This window comes from Trachemys scripta, chromosome 4 (genome assembly GCF_013100865.1).
Source record: "Trachemys scripta elegans isolate TJP31775 chromosome 4, CAS_Tse_1.0, whole genome shotgun sequence".
In the NCBI taxonomy this organism is placed as follows: Eukaryota; Metazoa; Chordata; order Testudines; family Emydidae; genus Trachemys; species Trachemys scripta.
Window position 1 is genome coordinate 92,202,665 of NC_048301.1, and position 26,255 is coordinate 92,228,919.

The 26,255-nt window shown below is 41.3% G+C and overlaps 2 protein-coding genes across 2 annotated transcripts in view; one reads left to right on the forward strand and one right to left on the reverse strand.

Annotated features, from left to right (window-relative positions):
• The window catches only part of KIAA1549L (KIAA1549 like), a 213,467-nt gene extending 205,097 nt beyond the window's left edge, over positions 1-8,370 (forward strand). Inside the window, exon 20 of the mRNA XM_034769945.1 lies at positions 5,336-8,370. Coding sequence (XP_034625836.1) covers positions 5,336-5,617 — 282 coding nt within the window. The 3' untranslated portion in view covers positions 5,618-8,370. The remainder of the gene's footprint in view (positions 1-5,335) is intronic.
• Positions 8,371-23,784: 15,414 nt separating this feature from the next.
• Positions 23,785-25,935, reverse strand: C4H11orf91 (chromosome 4 C11orf91 homolog). The gene is made up of 2 exons (XM_034768760.1): positions 25,542-25,935; positions 23,785-23,873 (listed from the first exon to the last, which is right to left on the reverse strand). Exons 1-2 carry the CDS (start codon positions 25,933-25,935, stop codon positions 23,785-23,787), a joined length of 483 nt encoding a protein of 160 aa, XP_034624651.1.
• Positions 25,936-26,255: the final 320 nt, after the last annotated feature.

Genomic DNA, 26,255 nt, shown 5'->3' on the forward strand with positions numbered 1-26,255 from the left:
GGCTGGAAATTTGGACAGGAGAATTCTCCCTGTGTAAGGAGAATCTTCAGCAATGTAAAGCTAGTAGAGATGTCATAGGAATGGGAAAGAGGGAACAGGCTGGGGAAATGCCAGAGACAGGGTGGGAAGGGGAGCCTAGCTCCACTGCACCTGATCCCCCACTGGAAGCTCTAACTTCTGCTTGAATAGGGCAGCTGAGGGATTGGGAAGCCACAACTGGCTCCCTACAGCCACCATTCTCCACTGTGTCTGATTGTAGCTCAGAGGCAATGGAGAACTGCGACTGTTAACTTTACATATAACATGCAAATAGCTAACTGTCTTACATCAAACTGTATTGGGATCAAATCAGCAAAAAGCCACCAGTCCATTTACGTGGAGTAACCTGCACCAACGGGCTTTTTACACGAGGTGTGTATTGCAAAGGTTCAAGGGAACCTTGGCTATGCCATACCCTTTCTTCCAGTCACAGGCACAGGAGCTGCTATGGTGGATCCTTACTCCCTTAGTATCCCCCCAGGCAAGGGGAATGGCACAAAACAGCCAGGGCATTGCCTGGGATTGAAGGCATTTATACTATCGAGAGACAGATGTGGTATAAGAATCTCACATTTTTAAAAAAGCTTTGTGGAAGAATTGTATTTTGGGGAGAGATTTGAAGAGGAGCAAGAGGTCAGCTCATGAAAAGATGGGAACGTTTCACTAGCATGGGTGAGAGTGTGAAGATGAGACTGGGAGGAGGATACAAAAATGGAGCATGAGAGAAGTTTTAATTTCCCTTACTGGTAAAAAGTAGAATGTTTTTATAAAAAAGACTAGGCTTTCTGTTGCTCAGTTAAGCCCAGATGAGCCTGAGAGTAAGTAGCTGAAGGATACAGAACTGATAGTGTTCAGTAAAAGTAAAATAAATTGTTTTATTATTAGCTGTTTGTACTGTAGGCTGTGGTCATTATAGGGTTAACTCATGCTCTAGATATGTGAGCAAAAATGTATTATAATATTTAGTGTGACAGTCCATAGTTTAAGTAGCTTTGTAGTACAGTACAAGACACAGCTATATTCCAAAGAAATACAAAGATCTTAAGGTGAACTTAAGTAGTTTTTCATATTTGAAACCATTTCTCACAATTAGACTTTGTTTTCCCACTTTCCTGTAAAGTGACCATTTAAAAATGGTAACTTCTTCCTCAACAAATCTGCTCCCTTTGTGGATTCAGTTTACTCCTGTTACTGCAGAACCAAGTCAGCTATAACAGAGGAGGGAGATGGATTCAGTTTCTTCTTGAATATCACTAGAATTGTTTAATTAATTGCCAGTGTAGGGCCAATAAGTTACCCCATGCAACTCTACTGGAAACAAAGAGGTATTGCTTAGGACCCCATTTGGCTTATCAGACCTTTATTAATGCTGCATGAGAAGGAAAGAACCCAGCTGGACTCTGATTCCAGCTTGAATTTGTAGCACGGACCATTCAAAAAAGCATCTTCTGAAAAGGAGTCCTTGGGATATGGTGCCCTGTGGTGTCATTTTTAGAGTCCCTTTTCAGAGGAGAATGTTAGTTGTTAAATTGTGGTAAACCTGGTTTGTAACCCTACTGGCTCTTTCAAATTCAGTAGGCCCCTTGGAACTATACCAATAAGTTTAGACTTCTACTTTGAAACACATAAGTATTTTAATTTAATTTTTACCTTTTTGCTCCATATGGTCCTACTTTCTGTCTATAGCCCAAGGAAGTGATGGCCAGATCGTATTTGCCAAGAAATGGGGACTGACGGCTCTGAAGAGGGTGAATGGAGCTGGAGGGACACTCCAGCCTGTATCCCTTCCTTTGGCAGGAGATACATTCTGGTAAGGCCAGAGAGGCCTGCGAGGGGATGGGAGGCGAAGGGTCACAGGACCGGTATTGGGGCAGCTGCTACATGCAGTAGTTCCTATCTTTGTATATGAGGAGGGCTCCCAAAATATCATTTTGGCAGGAGGGGGTATGAATCCCTCTCCTAGCGAAGAAGGCAGCAGATTTCCTTCAGCTACATTTACCCTTCAGAGCTTTTAGCCCCTACCTCCTGGTAAACAGGGGGCTGGCATCTCCTTATGAGCCCACAGCCAGGAAGTAGGGTTACTTACTAGGCAAGGGAAAGAAAAGAAAAAATGTGGAAAAATATCCCCCCCACACTTTTTTTTTAAACCAAGATCCTGCCCCCAAATGCTTTATATCATGCCCAGGGATCTCCTGAATCTGAAAATTGTCATTATGGAATAGAATCACAATATTGCCAATTCAATATGTTAAAAAAATCATGAAATTAAAAAGAAAACATTTGGAGGTTTTTCTCTGTCTTCTGGTTTGTGAGCCTTTAGAATGCATTTGGGACTTGTTTTCATGCTTTCTTTCTGAAACCATGAGGACTAGAACCTTACTTTTTAAAAAATGAAAACAGATTCTCCACTAATCACTATGCCTCCTGGAGCTGGGGCTTTAAAAAACACCAAATATTGGTGAAATTGTGAGAATTTACTTTAAGCTTCATTTACTTTAATGCACTACTTTCTCAAAGAAAAGCAAAGATTTGAAGCTTTATATTTGGTGGAGGAAGGGAAAAGTATCTGGTGGGGCTATGATCGTCTAAGCAAATCTTCAGTTGCTGCTGAATAAAAGCAGTAAAATAGTGACCTCTAGTGGTTTTTATATATTGTTCAGTATGAATGTTTGCTATGTGATCAGTCCAATTCTGTACTAAAAAGGGGTGCAGCCTCTCAGCTGTATTTGAATACCACTTGCATCTAGTACTCAGGCAAATACTATGCCTGGTGGATTTTATATCTTGTGCATCAAGTGGACAGAAATACCCTGAATCTTGCAGAGCATATGTAATATGAAGGGCCGGATTTTCAAAGATAGGTGCCTAAAGATGCAAATAGGTATCTGATGGGATTTTCAAAAGGCCCTAAGCAGTTAGGTGCCTAACTCCTATAGATTTCAGTAGGAGTTTGTCCCTCCTCCCCACATGTTTAGGTGCTTTTCAAAATCCCACTGGGCACCTATTTGCAACTTTAGACACCTAATATCTCTTTGAAAATCCATCCCTTAGTGAGCAGATTTTCAGAAGTTCAGTGCCCAAGAGCTCCCATTTATCACCTAAATAAAACGGCCAAATTTCCAAAGGTGCTCAGCTATCAACGGTTTATCCAACAGCTCTGATTGTTCTCTGTGGAAGCTGCTGAGTGCTGAACACTGGAAAATCTGGCGACTTCATTTAGATGCCTAAATGGAAACTAAATTCATTTGAAAATCTGGCCCCATGTCGTTTTCTAATTAAAACTAAAAGAATTATCAGGCTATCTTTTCTATGTGTATGCATTTTAATGGCTTTTCTATTGATTTATGATGACTGTAGGATTCTGTGCAAATCACTTCAAGTCTGTAAATCAGTGAGATTTCTTTTCATTTTTTCTAATTGGATTTAAAATGGTTACTCTGTATCAGTAAACTCTTTCTCGGGTAAAATTACTTTGTCTAATTAAGAAAATGAACCACAACTTTAAATACAGTGGCTTAAAACATCCCTTAAAATTAAATGCTGTTGTTTCTTTACCAATTTGCTAGGCAGTTTGCAAAACAAATACAATTAGTTAGAAGCTGAGTTCTAAAACTTCCTCAAATTCAGTTTTTGATAAGAATTTAGAGCTTGCCATTGAGGATCAGAATGTTGCACTAGCAACATTTAGTATCCCGTAGGGATGAAGGGCCTGATTCCTCACTGATACTCTAATTTAAGCCATTGAAACTCCACTGAAATCAATGGAGTTAGGGCAAACTAAAACTGAAGTGTAACTGTGGCATATCTGGTCCAATGTGGGAATAAAATCTTCCAATTACCTTTATTTCTGATTGACACAATGGACCGTATTCATCTCTGGTATAATTGCATTTGAGTTAAGAGTTCCACCGGGGTTGAATTTGGCCATAAAACCTGATGTTTCAGAGACGTCAAAGCTCCTTGTCCAATAAAGCACGTAGCCAGCTGTGCAATGATGGGGATAGAGCAGGGGTGGCCAACCTGTGGCTCCGGAGCTGCATGCGGCTCTTCAGAAGTTAATATGCGGCTCCTTGTATAGGCACCGACTCCGGGGCTGGAGCTACAGGCGCCAACTTTCCAATGCGCTGGGGGGAGCTCGCTGCTCAACCCCCCTACTCCTCCCCAGGTCCTGTCACCACTCCGCCCCCTTCCTTGAGCCTGCAGTGCCCTTGCTCCTCCCCCTCCCCTCGAGCCTCCTGCACCCCACGAAACAGCTGATCGGGAGGTGCGGGGAGGGAGAGGTGCTGATCGGCAGGGCTGCTGGTGGGTGGGAGGCGCTGGGAGCAGGGTAGGGGAGCTGCTGATGTATTTCTGTGGCTCTTTGGCAATGTACATTGGTAAATTCTGGCTCCTTACCAGGCTCAGGTTGGCCACCCCTGGTATAGAGGATATATAGAGAAAGGACTTTCCTCCCAATTTTAGCAGACAGGTTGAACACTTCGTTTTTCCCTTTAGTAAATGGTGAGGCAGCTCCTTAGTGCTGAACTCAAACTCTCAGTCTTTAAGGTCAGAAGGGACCATCATGATCATCTAGTCTGACCTGCTGCACATTGCAGGCCACAAAACCTCACCCACCCACTCCTGTAATAGACCCATAACCTCTGGTTGAGTTACTGAAGTCCTCAAATTATGATTTAAAGACTTCAAGTTACAGAGAATCCACCATTTACACTAGTTTAAACCTGCAAGTGACCCAGATAGCCTGTCTCTAATGCTATGTCCACAGTCAGTTTTTATTGGGAGCGTTAAGACTCAGAACCTGGCTGCTTGCTTCATGTGGATTAGACAGTGGTGTTTCAAGCCAGCAAACTCCTTTCTTCTTCCTTTGGCTTTTTAAGTATAATTTATGCCTTAGATATTTTTCAGGATACTGTGATAAATCTACGTATTGAAATCAGCTATAGGAAAGCAAAGAATCATACAAAATAATAAAGGGACGCTCTTTCAACAAGGCATCTATCTGCCCTTGTAGTGGTGATCAGTTTAGCATATACAGTGTTTTTTTTCCTCTGCAAAGAGAATTTGTTCACACAATTTGGATAGTTGGGAACTTAACACTGATTGTTGCTTACAAACAGCACATACAAAAATGTACACAGTGAAGTGGCACTATGAGTATGAAGTCTGCTTTCTGTTAATGTGGCCCCAAGAGGCATATGTTGATTTGGATCCAACTGCATGGAGTTCTCTGAAGTTTTAGATTACGTAATAGGTGACCTAAAGGCCAGCTATTTTGTGTGATTGCTCTCTTCTATAGGTTCCACTCCCTGGTTACATAGAGGCTTATCCACGATCACGCTACCAACATAACTCTCCTTCAAGACTTCCCCGCCAGTACAGTCAGCCAGCAAACATGCATCCTAGTCTGGAACAGGCTCCGTTGCCTTCTACTGCAGCTTCTCAGCATAGCCTCTCAGAAAATGACCCTTCTGACACACCTCTTACCAACATTTCTACAGCTGCTCTAGTGAAGGCAATAAGAGAGGAGGTTGCTAAACTGGCCAAGAAACAAACAGACATGTTTGAGTTCCAGGTCTAATACCTTTGTGCACAGTGTTTGTATCACATACCTTGTTGTAGCCAAGGAAGTAAGTCTTAATTTTCAGTTAAAAACTTGCTCCAACTTGTGCCAAAGTGATGGCATTTTTCTCCTGAAAGATTAACACTAGGTTATTGGGCAATGGAATGAAATAGAACAAGAGGACTTGAAGATACAGACTCTGTTTGCTGGATAAGGAGATGCTGCCAGGCAACTCTTTAATACTGATAAGTTCTATTTATGATATGCAATTGTTTGTCACTTAGCTCTTGTCCTATGAGCCCTTTGTCACTAGGATGCTATTAAACATATGTCTGTGTAATACTACAGTCTATTAAGAATCAGGGGCACAAAAGTAGAACTGTCTAAAATAACTTCTGCATGTCAATTTTATTTCTGTGATTAAAGAAGAAAATACAGTAGTACTGAGTAAACTAAAGGCCATAAATCTTCTATGGTAGAGATCATATTAATAGTTCATTACAAAATAATCAGGGCTGAATGCAGTAAAGCAATGTCAGTCCTTTCCTTCTAGAAACCACATTCAAACCACAAGAATTTGATGTGAATAAGTAATATAAACAATGTACCCTGTAAATAGTCCCAGCTCTCATCCTATTGAGATTACAAAGGCCAGAAAGAAGAGAAGACTGTGAAGAGAGTTAATTGTATTGGGGTAATTGGTGGCTTCGGTGTTCACTAATGCCACTGTTGAGTTACAGAGAATGTGTTTGCAATATTAAGAGAGCCTGTGCTGCACGATGGGAAGGAAGATTAACAAAGGAGGTGGGTGCTAAAAGCTTTCAGAAACCCACAAATGAAAAATGGTTATTTGAGTTTTGTCCTACATTCAAGAGGTATTCATTCTGAATGCATTGTGAAGCTGGTAAATTTGAGAACCTTGAGCAAATCTATCCAGCCTGGAATAATGAATACACCTGCTTTGACAAGAAGACCTCTATTTAACATAGTGCTTTGTACTCTTTCTTGAACAATGACATCTAGTAAAGTGATGCCAGAGAATGCTACCTGAAGCTGTGATTGACTTTGATTACACTGGAGCAATGAATACACGAACTCTAGAATTCTCAGTCTCTGTAGGAAATTCTGAATGTAGAGGACCTGCTGATTACATTAAAGTGTAAATAAGTAAACAAGTATGTGGATTTAACAAAATATTATTGTTCTGTGAAAAAGAGGGATATTTGCTGAACCTACAATGACTGTAGACTGCTCAAGATAAAGGTTATACTGCACTGTTATATGAATCCGACCTCGTCAAAAACCTAAACAGCTGAATTTGACAGTATTCATCTTTTGCAATCTCACACAAAATAGTTAGGAGATTATGCAAAATACTTCCAGTTCCTTCAGTAATAATTTAGCTTTGGGAACTGAAGTTGCTTATGGGATGCTGTGTTCTGGACATGTTTGGCTAGTGAAGTTAAAGGTAATGTTGTTCATCCTGTTAATTTATTCAGCTTCAGATGCATATGCTATTTTATCTGGTCATTCCATTTTCGTAATGAGTTTCTTTGGTCTTTACTGAGGTGAGAATGGGAGCTTGGTTTAGCTTTATGGCCATTTGAAAAAAAACTGACTGGACAGGAAAAAGAAAAGAAAAGATTGGAATGAGATGTTGAAATTGTTGAAGCACAAACTTTTAAAACAGAGCTATTTTTTCAAAAAATTAAAATTAAAAAAACTCATTCCAGATAGTGATGCATAGCTACCCTGGAAGAAACAGCTGTCTCTTGCTCTAAAGACCTTACCTATTCAAAGATTTTGGAATGCTAGTTGATCTTTAAACAAATGTGAAATTTCATTTTTGTTACTTAATTAGATATAAATGAAATGTATTTTTGTAATCTTTATGTAAATATATGCTGTATATTTATACACGTGACCAATCTATTATGGACAGAAAATTACCATAAACCAATTGCAAAAAAAGGGAAAAATCTTGAGCAACTTATTGGTGAAGATGGATACCTGATGCCTAGAGTACACAAATAGGCAGTTGGATAACTTGAATGAACAAAGCACCAAAGAAACTCAGCCTTTCATATAAATATGAGTCTAATGAAGACAGACTGGTGTCCCAGTTCCCTATCAACCAACTAATACTAATCTCATGAGTGTAACACAATGCATCCAAATGTCTTTTTGTGTTAATTTCTGTCTCCCTGAAAATATTGTATTTGAAAGTGAAGTCTTATAGATACTGGGCCAAATTCTCATTGGCTTCAGTAGGAACTGCACTCTCATACACCAGGGCTGAATGTGTCTGTTAGGCCTTATTTACACCAAGTTTCACCAGTATAATTTTCATTTAAATTTTAGCTTAGCATCCTCCTAGAGAGACAAAACTATGATGGCAAAGTTAAATCAACTCCTCCCCCGACCCCCGCACCTGGGGAAGAAACTGTTAGATATCCAAAGTTAATTCTGTTTGGGATTGTATTGAAAATGTGCTATCTATTGAAAAATTCCCTGGTTTACTTAGAAAAACACTGTGGTGCACTTTATTCACAGATGCATTTTAATATCTTCATTTGTAATGGCTTTTTAACTTGTTTATAACATCATTTTGCAGTTTTTAAAAGAACTGCAGAAAAAGGTTATATGAAGACAGTAAGGACATTCCTGGAAAGAGAAATCATGTTATAATTATGCTCTCTGAGCACAATACAATGACACAGTTAAAATAGAACAGGAGTACTTGTGGCACCTTAGAGACTAACAAATTTATTAGAGCATAAGCTTTCGTGGACTACAGCCCACTTCTTCGGATGCATCCGAAGAAGTGGGCNATCTGAAGACAAGACATTGATCAGGATATCATCATTTCTTAAAAACAAAATCCTAAAATGTTAACATGGAAATGCTATTTAACAGAATGTTAAAGATTCATGGGCAGATCTGAGAAGTCACTTTCAGGCTAGGTCTTTTCCAATAAAAATGGCTTCTGATGAGACTGCAACTCTAATTGGTAGGTACGGTCTATTTCCTTCTTTTAAATCACTGTTGAAAAACTATATTGAAACTGCTGGCATACAAAATGTTTATTATATTATAAATTATTTGCACACTGTATTTTAACTGTTTCAGAGTAGCAGCCGTGTTAGTCTGTATCCGCAAAAAGAACAGGAGTACTTGTGGCACCTTAGAGACTAACAAATTTATTAGAGCATAAGCTTTCGTGGACTACAGCCCACTTCTTCGGATGCATCCGAAGAAGTGGGCTGTAGTCCACGAAAGCTTATGCTCTAATAAATTTGTTAGTCTCTAAGGTGCCACAAGTACTCCTGTTCTTTTTGCGGATACAGACTAACACGGCTGCTACTCTGAAACAGTTAAAATACAGTGTGCAAATAATTTATAATATAATAAACATTTTGTATGCCAGCAGTTTCAATATAGTTTTTCAACAGTGATTTAAAAGAAGGAAATAGACCGTACCTACCAATTAGAGTTGCAGTCTCATCAGAAGCCATTTTTATTGGAAAAGACCTAGCCTGAAAGTGACTTCTCAGATCTGCCCATGAATCTTTAACATTCTGTTAAATAGCATTTCCATGTTAACATTTTAGGATTTTGTTTTTAAGAAATGATGATATCCTGATCAATGTCTTGTCTTCAGATGTGTAAATCATTAGTAAAAAAGAAAAATCTCTTCAAATTGAAAAATAATGCTGAACTACATTTCAGTATGTGAGCTAAAACACTCAATAATCTAATATGTATTCTTTGTAATTACTGTAGAACAGTAACTTGAGGTGGATAAGGGGGAGTGATTTGTTAAATAGTCTTTTTTTTCTGAAGGAACCAATTTATCTGGGTTTTGTGAGAAGTCTGAACACAGTAGAAATGTGAACAGTATTGGTGTCTTGTCGTGTCTCTGTAGCATTGCATGGCAATACTATCTACTCTGTAAAAATGGGGAATGGATCCTAAAGAACCGGAGTGTCCTTGTGCATGTAAAATAGCTTCAGAGTAGCCATAGCCACAAAATGGTTAGGGAGAGAATGTGTTCAATATAATATAAAAAATAAGAGTATCTATGTAGTCTGGGAGCTATAGGCCCCTTCGGGCATGGTGATTCCTGTAGGTCAGAAAATTCTGGGGTTACAGCAGCTTCACTGCTTTCCATTGCTGAGGATCACTGAATATCCAATTAACAGAGGGCAATGATATCCATTATACCCCATTCTATCCCAAAATAGCCTATGAATTAAAGTCTCCAATTACTGCTATTTTCTATGGCCACAATAAGCCATAGAACAACTTGGAACAACTCCATGTGAGGCAATGGAATTACACCAGGCTTCTGTTTGGCAGAATGGCTTCTAGTTACCAAGAGTGTGTTTGACTTGACATGTATAATGTGTACCAGCATGTTACATGTCACTCTAATATATTTTGAATGTATCCTAATGTAAAATTAAAAAAACAGTGTCATACAAGGCACTTGTTATAATACGGTAGCAATCAAATGGATTTTAACCCGCTTGTGCACTGATATACTGTAGCCTTATTATAGGGATGGTGGCATTTCACACTCATTGTAGTCACACTGCGCTGGTCTAAATGCCTGCAAAAGCACAGTTCAATGTTGATGGCTCGTCTAAGTGTTCGCAGGGTAACAAGCCTTAATGTACACCATGGAACCCTAAAGAATCCCTAGGGCTGCATGGATAAAACTGTAGGAGGAATCAGGCACATTGACTGCACCAGGATTTTTGCCTTGATAGGGACTGCATTTCTGGGCCTGTAGAACTGTTGCAGTAGAGTGCAATGGGTCCGAAATACAAAAGGGGGGGGGGGAATCTCTCACACAGAAATACCATGTATTATAAGCATTCAAATATATTTGTACACAGTATACTACCCCATCTCCAGTCTGTTGGATCAAATACTATTCCCACTACCCTGCATGCCTTTTCTTTTTTTAACATGTTCGTGCCAAAATACAGCCTTTAGAGTAAATAATACACATTGTTCAACATATGTGTGGAACCAGATCCTTTGTAACCAATCCTCTGCAATGGCTCCAAAGAAAATTATTGGCGTGTTGAGCGATTTTATCAAATGGGTGAGAGTTCAAGGTGAAATGTATATCAGCATTTGTGTTAGGAGCATAATGTTATTTACAGATAGTATTTTGTGTGTAAATGTCATAGCACTGCCAAACAGTGCCAGTATAGCTAATGGTCAATCACAATTTATCTGCCAAACTCTCTTTCAGGGGTTTAATCCTTGGTCAAAATAAACTTTTGCTCTGGGCAGCAGCTTGATTCTTGAACTGTGAGCCCAAGAGGGAGATATTTGTTTTGCCAATTTATGTAAGGACGAGATTGTTTTTCCATTTTTTTTAAATTGTAGGAGTGCAAAATCAGAACAACAGATTTCCTTGATTTGAATGCTTTTTGGAACACTACATATCTAATCTGACCAAAAAATACAAAAGCCTTACTTGTGAAATGAGATTTATAAATCTTTAGCTCACCATATGTACTGGGTGCTCATTTGCTATTTTAAAAAAATGAATTTTAACAAAGATGACCAAGTAATTGGTTTTTGAAAATCATCCCTAGCTACCACTGCAATGGCTCTGCTGGGAAATGACATGAAACTAATTCTGGGCTTAATTTTGTTCTCACTTGCACCAGGGAAAATTTGGAGTAACTCCACAGAAATTAATAGGTCAGATCCTTCTCTCCTACCCCAGTGTAGTGGCTTTGTACTGCTGAGGCAGTGCCAAGCAGTTAGACAACTACCCTAAAGACGCAGCTGATGAGGTCCCTTGTACAGGGAATCCTCATACGGCATAAAGCCAGTGTAGCATAGATGCCTTGGTGGTGGTGGGACAGGTGCTGATGGGGCCTGGACTAGGTGGACTGGAGTGTGCTCTGTTACAGCTGCTTATCATTAGTCATTACAAGCAGATGTGAATTAAAGCAACCCTTAGGCTACGAGCCAGCCAGCCTGCCTCATAATCATGGGGCAGAAATGTAGTTTAGCACCAGATTTTTAGAAGTATTTAGGCACCTAAATTTAGTATTTAGAAGAAAATAGGTGCCCAGTGGGATTTTCAAAAGTCAATAGGTGCCTAATCCCCATTGAAGCATCTATTTTTAAAATCCCACTAGGTGCTTATCTGCAGCTTTAGGCCCCTAAATACCTTTAAAAGTCTGACCCTTAGAGCCATCTTTGCTACATCAAGCTCTCTGCAGGCCCGGCAGAGGCTTTAGCCCCAAGCAGTTGGGTAAAGCTGGTGAAAGAATCAGGCCCAGAGCTGCTAGTTTATCAAGTATAATAATATCTGGTTTGACTCTGGTTTAAATACAATATAGAGATATTGTATGAAACCTTACATTGGGTCAAAATAATGCTTGTTTTAAAAAGTGCCTGAATATAGTTTTCAACACTCAACTGTCAGTTCCCAAGGAGCAGTTTCAATCTATTATAGTCTGTAAATAATTAATAACTGTATAAATATGCATTTACATAGTAGACAGTAAAGGCTCCAAAGGAGTGTAAATGGTACAGAAAATTGTCTCCACTGAGTGACACATTTACAAAGCAGATCAAATATTCAAGGATATACCTTAGTTTGCTTCGGCTGAATGCATTTCTATGCCCTGTAAACTATTCTCAAAATACCATGGCATACAATGTCATCATTTAAAGTCACACACCTGTGGCATGGAGTACTGGCTTTAGCAGACTCCAATGGGACCACATGAAGAGTGCCTGTGTACATGATTTTTTTTAAACAGCTCCTTCTGACATATGCTCTTAGGCTCAATTAAATGACTTAAATTTTCAAAAATGGATATTTTAGTGTAGATCACATGGACCAGCAAAATAATGCAACTTATGCCAGCTGATTGACCAGGACCTAAGAAGCCTGTTGAGTGGCAAGGATCTCTTGATTCCTGTAGTGCATGGGCTCACAGGAAATGTGGGTTAACCATACATTGAAAAGTGGCAGCACTATTGGTTTGAATGGAGCTGTTTAAAATCAGTTTTATGTACTTTTTTTAGTGGAGAATTTGTTCCTTTCTTCTTTTTAAAAACAAAAACAAAACAAAAAAACCCCCACAAACAGGAAAAATCTGAGTGTAGGTAATTTCTGGGTGTACACGCTGTCGTTGGCCTTGTCTACATTATGAACTGTGCAAAGTGCAAGAAACCACCCAAAATTAGTTTCCATAGAACTTTGCATGCCACAAAGACTGCAAATACTTAGTTTTTTTTCCTCTGACTTGTGCATTCAGCCCTTAGCTAGTATAGTACCAGAAATACAGTAGCATCATTGAGAATAACAGTAGTGTCCAAAAACTCAAAAACAAGATGGAGCTAGCCTTTGGATGTGAATGATAGGTCAGAATTCAAAAACGCAGCACCGTTAGCCCAACTTCAAGTAACATTTTAGCTAAGGTTGTATTGGTCTCCTAAAAAACCAAAATGGATACAGCGTCAAAGGTTCTTCAACGTTTTGCTTGATTTAACACTTTACCTGCTGTATACATATATTTTATGATTCTGCTTTCACACCAGTGTAAATCAAAAGTAACTTCATTTAGGACACTCGTATAAAACTGGTGTGACAGGAGAATCAGGTAATGTATATATTAATTAACTGCTGTGATATTCCATAGATCAGTGTCTTGTTTGCTGAAGCTTGCTGATGACGTGGTAGAAAATGCACTAAAAGACACAAATATATTTCCCTTCTTCGATTGAAGCCATTGTCAAAATTCCCCTAGATTTTTCAAGGGAGCAGGAGTGAGCCTTGTTTCCATCCACTTATTAAGTTGCACAAGTATCATATTGTTGTTTAAAGAGAGGATGGTTGGTCCTGTAGTTAAAACACAGGTTTGGGAGTTGGGAGACCAGAGGTCTGTTCCTGTCTATTCTACAGCCTTCCTGTGTGACAGTGAATAAATCATTTACCCTTGCTAAGCATCAGCTTCTCTATCTGTGAAATGGGGGGTAATAATATTGCCTTGCCTCTCAGGTGTGTTGTGAGGTGTAATTCACTAATATTGGTTAGGTATTTTGAGATCCCTGGGTGGAAGCTGTTATACTAATACAGAATGTTTATTGTTGTGGGTTTTTTCAATTGTACAGGAGTCTCCAAATTACCAGATGTTTTAAAAACATTGGAAAATACAGTTATTTAAAGGGGAAAAACTCCACCTGAGGCTGTTCTCATATTTGCTAAGAAGCCTTTCCAGTATTAGCTTCTAAATTTTAGAAGATTTTCCTAAAATAGAATATTAACTACATACATTGCTTCCTGTTCCATGGAAATCAGCTCCCTTTTCAATTAAAATGTATTTTTGCATCTTTGAATTATCAAAAGGACTAGCCCTGCATAGGATGAAAATAGTCATTTTATCTTTGTTCACAGCATGATTCCTCTTCACTGTAACAAGTTGTGTAAATGAAAATTGTTCATGACTTCTCAAGCATATTTGCCCATTTTCAAAATGGGCAAATTAGAGATTTCTGAAATCAAGAAAAGTTGCATAATTAAGAGTTTCAGCAGCAATTTGTAAGACAAAGTCTGGAGACTAAATTGAAAGAGAATAATGAATATTAATACTATACTATGCAATTACAATGAAATATCCAGGAATTGTATCCTTTTTGATTAAAAACATGACGTACTAATGCTACAATTATACATATCATTGACAAATAACCAGTTAACGTGTTTGGGTCATTACAAATGGATTTGTTTTCATTCTGAATTGTAGCGTGATTACAGAATAGAGGTATATGCTTTCATAGAATTTGTTTTTAATGTTAGTTGATTTTGCTTAGTTGAAGTTGTATATGTTCTTTCTTGGCAATTTTGGCAAATTAAATAAAACATCTTAAAACATGCTTTGCTAACTGGTGGTTGTTCCTAATGTGTCCTTTCCAATAGACGAGCTGCTCTGGCTGCTTGCTGGAGATTGTATATTACCATCATTATAGTGGAGCAGGCCTCACTTTTCTCCTTTTGATTACTATTTTCCTTTCTGTCTCACCCCCACAGTAAAGCATGTAACAAACGGTTATTTGCAGCATTTGATATGATCTTTAGAAATATGCTGCCCTACAGTTTAATGGTGATCATACAGCTCTCTTGGAATCACTAGAGCTTCCAAGGGTGCGGAGTGACCTCCTGAGGGCCTGATGCTCCCCTCACATGTAAAAACTTGAGAGAGGGAGAAAATAAGGCTAAAAGAGCCACATGTTGGAGATTTGCTCTTCCCTCCAAGGGGAAGGTGTGTGTAGCTTTGAGGTGTGGGGCAGGAGCACAACCAGCAACAGGGTCGCCCAGAGGATTCAGGGGACCTGGGGCAAAGCAATTTTGGGGGAGCGGACATAAAAAGAGGCACCACCCGCTGCGGCGCTTGTACTCACCGGGCGGCGCTCTGAGTCTTTGGCAGCACTTCGGCGGCGGGACCTTCACCCGCTCCGGGACTTTGGCGGCACTGAAGGACCCGCCGCCGAAGTGCCGCGCAAGTCCCGGAGCGGGTGAAGGCCCCGCCACCGAAGTCCCAGACCACTGTTGGGTGAGTAAAAATTAAAAAGGCGTTTCTAGCCAGGAAAAGGATTCTCAGCCAGGGCTCGTGGGTCCCAGCGCCTGGGGCAAATTGCCCCACTTGCCCCCCTTCTGGGTGGCCCTGACCAGCAAGCATCACAGAATTTAAGGATGGCTTGTAGATCCCAAGTCTCCTATCTGGAGTTTCCCTCTCAACTTGGGATCTTTGTTGCAACTGGCTACTTCCCTTATATCTGTGCACATTACGCCTTTCAGACAGGGGCAGAAGCTGCAGAGGAAAGTCATTTAGTCTTGCCTGGATTTCTTTTCTTGAAGGGAGCATGTAGTAAAGAGGGGCTGTTGCCTAATAATATTCCCTTCTCACTCCTTTTCTGGGACTCTTGACGTTGTTCTATGCACGTGTTGTAGCCATGTTGTCCCAGAATATTAGAGAGACAAGGGGGCTGATAATTGTTTTTATTGGACCAACTTCTATTAGAGAGAGAGAGAGAGAAGCTTTTGAGCTTACACAGAGCTCTTCTTCGGGTTTGGGAAACTAACTCAAAGTGTCACTGCTTAATACAAGCAATTAACACATTTCAAGGGACCATTCACCTTGGTAACATAAAGAGGCTGGAACTGTGCCAGGAAAGAATTTCTCCTCAGGACAGACACAGAATAGGGCCATTAAGGGAGTCCTGGTAGTGGGCACAACTACAGTGGTTCTGGACTGTAGGTCAGACTTTGGGAGACTGCTGTAAAAAATTAAATGACCCCTGGGGTTGCTCTATTTTTATGCTGGGTTTTTTTTCAGCCCATGTAGTGGTGTAGCATATATCTCCTTATGTAAATCTGTGGTACTAAACAACTGACTAGTCTTGTTAATTACTTGCTTCAAGATCTCAACCTGTCCTATGTATCATCTCCTAGAAATCCTGCTTGATCTATGGATCTACTCCAATTTGCTATCAAGTCCAGTCTCCAGTTATCAACCACCTACAAAATGGCCAGTTTTCCTAGAGTTAAGGGATAGCTCTTATTTCCTTGCTTTTAAGTATGGATGCTAGGCCCTTAGTCCTACATTTTCAAAAGTCAGGTGACTAAAATTCTGCACACCTCTTTGAAAATAGAAGAGGTACTGGTATTGTAACATATTGTTTTTGGATTTCATATCAGCTGTACCAGGGTCAGTTAAAATAGTTCTAGTTTAAGACTATGTTACTCTCTAATGATCCCTTATGGTGAGGTCAGGCCTATGTTTGGAACATTTTGTCATAGTGAGCTCAGAAGAGGAAGAGATTTGAAAGCTGGTGGACCTGGTTGCTTGTTGCAAAGTACTTTAAAATACAGCTCAAATGTTTTCTTGTCTATGAAGTCTTAGTATCTAACTGTTCCCACCACAAAGCAGCCAAAGCCGCTTCAGATTTCTGAAGTGAAATAATTAACTGCATTCCATGGAGGAAACAATGGGTATCACTATGGACACTCACTGCTTTCAGAGCGATGGGTATCATTGCTCAACCCCTGATGTTGGCTGTGGAGATGTCACAAGCTGCTCTTTGAGAAGCTTTCCTTGTTAAAAAGCTGGAAATGAAAGGGGACTCCTTGCTGACATTTTGAAAACTTTGCCTGTGAATCAAAATCCTGGTCCAAATTGTTACTTTCCTGAGTGCAGTGCAGATGGATTGGTTGATTCACCAGAGTGCTTTACAAAATTGGTCTGAGAGGCACAAACCTTGAACTGTTTAGTTACCTTTTCCTAACTAGCATCTACATTGTTTTTGTCTCATGCAAACAATGTGAATAGTATGTTGATATTCTCTTTCTAGTTTGAATATTTTAATATCTATAAAGGAAATCAATAAACATATAAGGTTTGCAGATACACTAACTAGTATAAAAAAATGCACTATATGCCACCATAGTTGAGAACAAATTTGTGACAAAATCCAAGGAAAACAGGAAACAAAAATAGTAACAAATTTTGCATGTATAAATAAACATTTTGATGTCATTCATGTTGGTTGTTTTGTTTCCATGGGTCATTAATGCAATTGTATTCAAACTATAGAAATAGCAAGTGCAGTTTATGCGCACATGCACTGCAGGCAAGCGCATGCCCACAGTTCTGCAAAGGTGCATATATTTCCAAGTGAGATTATTAACCATGCTTCATTTCTGTGGGAGATTGTGGCAGAGGCCCATTTGTGATTTACTGCTCCATATCCAGCAACTCTTGTCAGGCCTGGCATGCTCTTTACACCTCACACATTGGTGTCATGATATTTATTTAAAGGGTGACATCTAATATATTATTTAAAAATCTACCACCACACTGGTCATTAACGTCACTAAGAAATGTTTGTAACAGCTTGGTAGGTGAAATTATGGATACTTTGACATTATGTCCTGAAGATTGTAAACAGACAAAGGTGACAAACCAGGCTTCTTCCACATGAAGGGGAAAGAAAATATGGTGGCAGCTGCCCCTGCAGGAAAGAGGGCTCTGATCTGCTGCCTTCACATCAGCCAGTGGCTAACCTTCCTGCAAGGGACAGAGATGTGACCCTAAGAGCATCCAAATGCCAGAGGCTCACTGTTATCAGGTAATGAGTTTCAGCTGGTCTGAGAGGTTCAGTGTAACTCAATTTACTATGGTTATAATCTGTATCATTGTAATATGCATCTGTATCAATAACTTGCTAACCATTAATATTCTTGCATGATGTATGCACAGAGGGTGTACAAAAAACAAACAACTTACGAATGTGCTAGAATTATATTTTTAAAATGTATTTGGTAAGCAAGGCATAAGCACACTCTGTCTTAGACAAGATGATGTGTATTTGAGTCTCTGACCACCCAGTCTTCAGGCAACAACAATGAAAGTCCATTTTTACATATTAGGTAAACAATTCAACCCAACAAGTGGGGGAGGAGACAAAAGCATGAGAGAGAAACTTGGTCTGACTTACTTTTCAAAGAATACATTGTAAAGGTTTACTGATCTATAAAGACGGGGGGGTGGAGGGGGCAGCTGAAGGACCTGAACTTCAAGTGATAAGCAGTCGAATCAACTGATTGTATGCAATATTACTGCATTATAGAAGTGTGTATAATGAGGTCTCTTTTTTTGAAAGCCAATGACACACTGGTGATTAACACCATAAGGAAATATGGACACAGTGCAGGTATGCTTTAAGGTCTGTGGCCAAACAGGGAGAAACACATTCCCTCCCTGTCACAGGGTCCACTCACCATGAGCAGCACCTCCTGCTGACTGTTCTGGGGATTAGCTTTGCCAGCTTACATTCTCTCCAGGAAGATCTCGCCCATTTTGTCTTCCCCTGCTCATTCCTGGGTCTGCAGCTTCCTCTCTATGGCTTGACCCTCCGGCCAGGTCACTAAAGTCCTCCCCTTCCAGGGAAATCCAGTCTTTCCAGACCTGCTGGCTGGCACCTACAACACCCTTGACACTCCCCAGTAGCTGGTAGGGGAGCCCAGGCCCACCCTCTACTCTGGGTTCCAGTCCAGGGACCCTCAATTCAGAGGTTGTGGGCTTTCCTCTCTGCTCACTGCTTCTTCCCTGGCCTGCTTCCTAACATGCTTGGTTTTTTTTTTTCTTTCTCTCTCTCACCACAACCCACCTCCCTTTTCCCAGGGAGTGACTGCTGCCTGTTTTCCTGAAGCCTTCCCCAGGTGCCCCTACTACAGCCAGCTACTCGGCTTTGCACAGGTGATCCTGTTTCTAATTAGTTGCCTCCAGCCTAAAGCTCCCTGCTTGCAGCCTAATTAGTAGATTGGGCCCACCTGGCCTAATCCAGGTCTTGCTGGGCTAGTGTGGGGAGCTCACCCCTTCACGCTCCCAGATAGGAGAGAAGGCAGCTCTTTACCTGTCTTCTATGTAAATTAACAATGGTGGAAATAGAACAATGGAAGCCTCATTTACATACAGGGTGATAGGACACTCTGGCTCTTTAAACAAAGTCATTGATCTTTGGAATATACAAGCCCTCACTACACAGACACAAGGGAACAGAGCTCTTGTTAGCTGAGAAAGATTGGTCCTTCAACCAAGGTGGGGGTGTTTGAAGTTCCTGAAAACTGAATATAGGTAAGAAACCATCTTGAACGAAGTCTGTATTTTGCTAGATCAAGTTTTAGTCTTTCAGATATGTTTTCACTTTTATTTGCATGTAACCCTTTCTAACTTTATTCCTTTTACTTAGTATCATTTACCTATCATTATGTTCTCTTAATAAACTTGTTTTATTTGGACTATAAACCAACTCTCAATGCCGGAGTTTAAATGGAAGGGTGAGTTAACCCCAGCTGAGTTAATAAGCTGTGATATGTTTTTGTGTCTTCAGAGGAACAAATGAACCATATTATTTCTCTGAGCTGTCCTGGAGAGGGTTGGACACTATGGAGCACACCATTTTGGGGAAACTTGGAATGGGACATATGTTGGGGTCACCTTGCTGGTTAGAAGCCAGAGTGAGGCTGTGACGCTGTAGTGAGGCTGCTGGGGTCAGAGTGGCTGAACCAGAGGGGCTGTATCTAGCACACAGACATTTCAGCATGTGACTTGCAGGCTGGTTGTGAGCATCCCAGGCTGGGAGCTACAGTAGCAAAGCATTGTAAGGTACCCAGGGTTGCAGGACAAGTGGTGACACAACCCCTCTCTGGGCTGGATTGTATCCTGAACCCAGTGACAGATATTTTATTAAATATTCCCCATTTCCCTTATGTAGTTGCTTGATATTTGTAATTGATAATTTATATATACTGGGCCAAGTTTGCCTTTTAGAGAACAACATAGACTCCATAGAAGTCATTGCACTACAGCAATGTGTCCTGCTATGTTTAATAAAGTTGCAACTTTCATAGTCTCATAGGAGGGCTCAGGCCTTTGAGGGAAGGAAGGTTGACAGAGTAACCTAATCCTTTGAAAAGTTGGCACCTGTGCCCATAATGCTTCTTTAAATTTGTCTTTATCTTTAGCACTCTTCTGAAAAGTACTCATATCTAATCTTGAAATGGGGAACTAAGGCCCAGAGAAACTAAGGTCCAGATTTGTAAAAGTGTTTAGGTATTGCTCTGCTCATCATTGCAAGGCACTTAGTAACTTAATGGGGGGCATGGATCATCATTTACATTGCATTCCCTATCAGTATTCGGCCCAAACCAGGGAAGTTAATGATCCCACAGGTGAACCCAATTCAGTGATGAATCCTGGTCACATGCCACTTGAGGCCTGTTGAACATACACTAAGGAGAAGTTGCCTAATCCTCACTGAGTCAGTGGGACTCCTGAGGGCTTAAGGCACTTTTGAAAATGGGAGTTAGCCTTCCAAATCACTTTGGCTTTGCAACACTGAGCAGAACAATGCCTAAATATCGTTAACAATGTGGGCCTAACTGTATTGTCCAAGGTCACATAGGAAGACTGGTGAAGCAAGGAGTTTTCTTCCAAGTTGCAGGCTAGTGTCCCAACTACTGGACCATATGTCCAGGCATATGGAAACCTGGAAGATTTGGTTGTTAGGACCTAGGTCCCTTGAATTTTGAGGTAATGGTTGTGACAGGAAGGACTGTGTAAAGCATAAACCTGAATTATGCTTAATCTTGATTCTATTGGATTCACCTGTAATCATTTCTTGGGGGATAAAAATCCTAACCTTCGGTTCATACTGATTGATACAAGCTCCTGGTTACTAAAGTTCAACTTCGTATTTTATGAAGGATGAAACTCTTGCCATTGCATGGATCACTGAAACCTGACTAGACAATACTGCAGAATTTGTTTTGGCACAGTTGGTGCTGACCAGACAGATGGTGCAGCTTAAATCTAAGGGATGACAGGAAACGAGGTGGTGTTAATATGCTGTTTGCGTCCATCCCAGAGTTCAGATAGTCTCCTATCCCAAAACTAGGTTGAACAGTTTGTTCACTTTGTTAGTCCCAGGGTGGAATGATGATGGGATTGGTTTTGATGTATTAATTGCCTTAAAGTCCCTCCATGAGCTGCTGTAAATATTGGTTCATACTGCCATCAAGTGGACATGCACCAGGGTTAAAAAAAAAAAAAAAATCAGTTATTTCCTACAAGAAGTCATACAATTCCAGATAATCATGTTTCCTTCTTGCTTGCTTCCTTCCTTATGCTCTTCTTGGATTCATAGTCAGCAGTTCTATGCACTTATTGTAGCTATTCTACAATCTATTGGCTTTCAATCTCCCTACTATTCTTGCCTCTGTTTTTGCTCGTGAAATGACATTCCTTTTAAACACTGTTTTCAATTGACAGTTTATCCTCTCAGGTGCACCAGGACATTATCCCTCCAAAAATGCTACATGTTTCTAAAGGACAATAAAATCTATTATAGCCCCGGCAATATAAAAAACCCAATCAAACACAAAAAGTCATAAAACATGAACTTCATCAAATAATTTATTAAGAAAAAAATCCCTATAATACTTTGTAGTTATATAGACTCTTTTATGTGAGAAGCTCTATGTTCTACATTAACTGAGCCTTGCAGTTACCTGAGGTAGATATTGTCCCCATTTTACAGATGAGGACACAAGCAGAGATCATCGCCAAAATCTTCAGTTAATGGCCTCCAATTTTGGGTGCCCGGCTTTAGACAACTATGGCCTGACTTTCAGATGCTGAGCAGCCACAACTCCCATTGACTTCTAATGCAACTGCAGGTGGGCAGATATTAGGAGACTGAAGTTGGGCACCCAAAAAGGCAGGCACTCAACAGTAGAAATCCACTTTTGAAAATGTGACTTGACCAAGATCAAACAGGAAGTCTGTGGCAGAGTTAGGAATAACATTCAGGTCTCCTGACTCGGTCCTATGCTTTAATTACAAGACCATCCTTCCTCTGCTGCAATGTAATTATCAAACTGGCCTTATATATAATGAGCTTTTTCTTAAGTCTCCCACCATTGTAGTCAGTCATGTATGTGGCATGATGAAAGGGTCAGAGAGAAGTGCATTCTTTATCCAAGCAGTACAAGTCCTTTGTTTAAGTGCAGCTTCTGAAGTATATTTTTGTTTTTACCAAAACAAAATCTCAAGTCATAACGCCTGTGGTCTGTGGTACAGCTGCATGGTCAACAATGCCTATAGTAAATCCCGTTCTTCTTTTTGATAAAACTCATTTATATTTTTCTGAGGCAATAGCAGCTTGAGTAGCCAGGCACCCATGAATCATTGTCATCTAAACTGCAGTCAGGGTAATATTCTTAGTTCCCCAATATCCTCTTTTCCATTGTCCCATTCACTACATCATGTTATTTTAAAATGATTTTTGGACACATGATCTATTGTTTATAGATTACATCTGTTCTGTGCTCTACCACTACAAATCTAATGATTCAAAGCAGCTAGAACAGTGGCTCTCAAACTTTTTTACTGGTGTCCCCTTTCACATAGCAAGTCTCTGAGTGTGACACCCCCCTTATAAATTAAAAACACTTTTTTATATATTTAACACCATTATAAATGCTGGAGGCAAAGCGAGGTTTGGGGTGGAGGTTGACAGCTTGCAACCCCTCATGTAATAACCTCGTGACCCTGAGGGGTCCCGACCCCCAGTTTGAGAACCTCTGAGCTAGAACAAAGTAGTCATAGATTTATTTTCTTCTTCCTCCCCTTATGGATAACATAGAGTGGAGCATAATATGAAAGATATATTTTGAGTGCAGATGGAATGCAAGACTGAAATCAATATAAAAAACCCTGTCAGATATTAGATCCCAGAGGACTGGCTTTTCAGGACAAGAAAAACCTGCTATTGTAAGCTATCTAGGAATTAACCACATTCCTAGGCTTTAGGGTGATCACTGTGTGGAAAATGGGTGCTGTCTTCCTTCTAATGGGAACCCCCATCTACCTGCACCCTGAAATCCTTACATTGCTGTCTGTTGTTCCTAGGCCCATGAACCAGTTAGTGGGAAATTGCTCATGCTGGGGAGCAAGACAGGCTAGGATGGCAGGAGGTGATAAGCTCAGGTATTGCATAATATTGTACATCAGAGAGAGACTGGGGAAAAGTGTTCTTGTTCTTAGTATGTATTTTAGTGTATTTTGGGGACCTGTATGGTATCTTAGAATTATTGTGCTTTCTGTCATAAGAACATAGGATTTTACCATGCTGGGTCACTGGACTAGTATCCTGCCTCCAGCAGTGTTAAATTCCTGATATTTCTGAGGAAGGCAATATCCATGCCCTTTGTCTTCAGTAATATACCTCGTCAATTTTGTAAAGCTGTAACCAGGTGATCAACATCAACACTCATCCTGAAACATAAGCAAGATAAGATGTCACTTTCTCTTTTTCTCACTGCTATTACGGTAAACCAAACACATATTAATATTCAAGTTATCGTATAAAGATTAATACCCCAAAATGATTATTTTTTGTATTTGAAATATTCAGTATTGGATAAATAAAGTACAAAAAAACAAATAAAGAATATATACTGTAAATTTCTAACTTGGCAGTATAACTGAATAGCATATAACCAATAAAATATCACACAGAAGGGTCCATTACAATGCTGTAAGGTAACATAATGATAGAACAGCTAACTGAAATAATCCTTATGATGATGTAGGTGTCTGTTTTTTCAGATTCTGTCTTGTCTTTATGCCTTGAACTTTTTCATCTTTTAGTGCCTTCAAAAGCTTATCTAGAAAGGAATGGAACATAACATTAATTTGTTTCTAGTACTTAAAAATGTAAATATAAAATACTTTCATAAAAAAACTCACACTTTCATGTGAAACTCAGTAAACCGCTACAACTCACTGAAGATAATCAGATATTAAAGTGGAAAAAGCTATCCACTATTTTGACACATAGAATATCCGATTAATTTATTCTTAGGTAAAGTAATTGAATTAAAGCTACATATTACAGTTTCTTTTAGATATTTTAGAGGTTTTGTATGTTATGGATTTAAATTTTCTTTTTAATTTTTGTGTGACTTTAGCTCTCCTGAAAGATTTCAGATTTTCCTGCCAATGTGATTCTGCTTGGGGGAAGAGATGAGAATCTTTATGTCCAGTCAATGATTGGCTTCTCTGCTGTGACTGCCAAAAATGGTTATCAGCCATGCTTTTTTTTTTTATTCCTTTCCTGTGGACATTTTGCTGACTTGGAACTGAAATGAAAACACCAAAAACATTTCACCACTAGCTTTGAACATCAGGTCACTACTGACCTATGCTGGTTTCAGTAGTGATCTGCTCCTGAGTGCTCCTATATCCCAATACTAATGCTAGGGCCTGGTCAGTTCTTCATGCCCAAACAAATTTGTTAGTCTCTAAGGTGCCCCAAGGACCCCTGATACCGACTAACACGGCTACCACTCTGGGCTTGTCTACATTACCCGCTGGATCCGGGGGCAGCAATCGATCCAGTGGGGGTTGATTTATCACATTGAGTCTAGACATGATAAATCGACCACTGAGCGCTCTCCCCTTGACTCTGGTACTCCACTGGAGCGAGAGGCACAGGCGGAGTCGATGGGGAAGTGTCAGCCGTCGACTTACCGCAGTGAAGACACCGCGGTAAGTAGATATAAGTATGTCGACTTCAGCTATGTTGTTCATGTAGCTGAAGTTGCGTAACTTAGATTGATTTTCCACCCCCAGTGTAGACCAGGCCAGAGCTGAAACCTGTAAGAGCAAGGTAAGTTTCCTTCCATCTGTACCTCTACATTCAATAAAGGGAAATGCCGTTTTCACAGGAGGGGAAAAAAACCACAGTTTTTTTTCTGGCAAGTGGTGAGCATTTTTAGAGGTGGGAGCAGTCCTGAGCACCTCTCAAAACATCTAATGCTGTGAGGATGGGAAGTTGCATGCAGTCTATTCAATAGATGCTGTCCTGTTAAGGGCATAGTGGTAGCCCCCAGGGAGACTGCTCTGGATGCAGCGAAGTGCATGGCCAGGGAGTGGGGTACGAATGCTCCTGCCCAGAGGATGGGGGATGAGGGGAAAGGAAGGTCCGTGCCCCTGTACTGGGGGCCCTCATGTGGGGACTAAGAGAGTGAGGGGTGCTTACAGCTGGGGACAGGCCTGCAGAGCCATGACTGCTGGGGGGCAGTGCCCATGCCTCAGTTAGTGGACAGGGAGAGCTACAGCCCAGGAAAGCTGATGCAGAGGATTTGTTCAGGGCACTGTGGGCGAGGGGCCCTGGCCTGCAGAGGGTTGGCGTGTGCCAGGGCTCCGGGCCGGAGTGGCCCCCATGGCTGGCAGGAGACGTGGAAAGCTTGTGGGCGGGTGAGGGGGTTAGCGGGGCCGGGTTGGGCCGGGCTAGCAGCCCCGCTCTGGGCCGGCCATGCCCACACACGCACACTGCTGTGGGTCGGAGCCGTCCCCAGTCAACTCGAGCAGCTCCAGCTCCTTGAGGCGGATGCCCAGCTCGCAGATCTCCCCATCTGGCTGCTGCTGCCCGGGGCCCCGCGGGGCGGCACCGCTGTCGGCCACGGGGCAGAAGAAGCGCAGCGGCTCGTAGGGGATGGGGGCTAGCCCGGCTGGCCAGGGGCGCGGGCAGCTGCGGGCGGCGGCGGCAGGAGAAGGGCCCAGGCCAGGAGGGGGCCGCTGGGGCCCAGCCATGCCCCCCCGCAGGGGCACGAAGAGCTTCCGCCAGAGGCCGCAGTCCGCCAGCGGTGCGGTGCTGGGCGCGGCGCGGTCATAGAGGGACGGGAAGTACAGGGGCCGCGGCGCCCGCTGCTGCTGCTGGCTCATGTCGCCGCCGGCCCTGGCCCTGGCCAACTGCCGCTGCCCTGGAGACGGTGGAACTGCGGGGGGGTCGGGTGGGACTAGGGTTCCCAACTCTCCAGGATTGGCCTGGAGTCTCCAGGAATTCATGTGATGAAATCTCCAGGAACATACGTCCAACCAAAATTGGTAACCCTTGGTGGGAGGGAGGGGAAGGGGCACCAGGTGATGGAGGCAAGTCCTGGGAGAAAGGCACTGGACACAGAGGTGCCAGAGGCACCTGCGTGGGACGGAGTGGAGCCCCTTTGTGACTGTGCAGGGGAGGGGGGGGTTCATTCCATATGGGA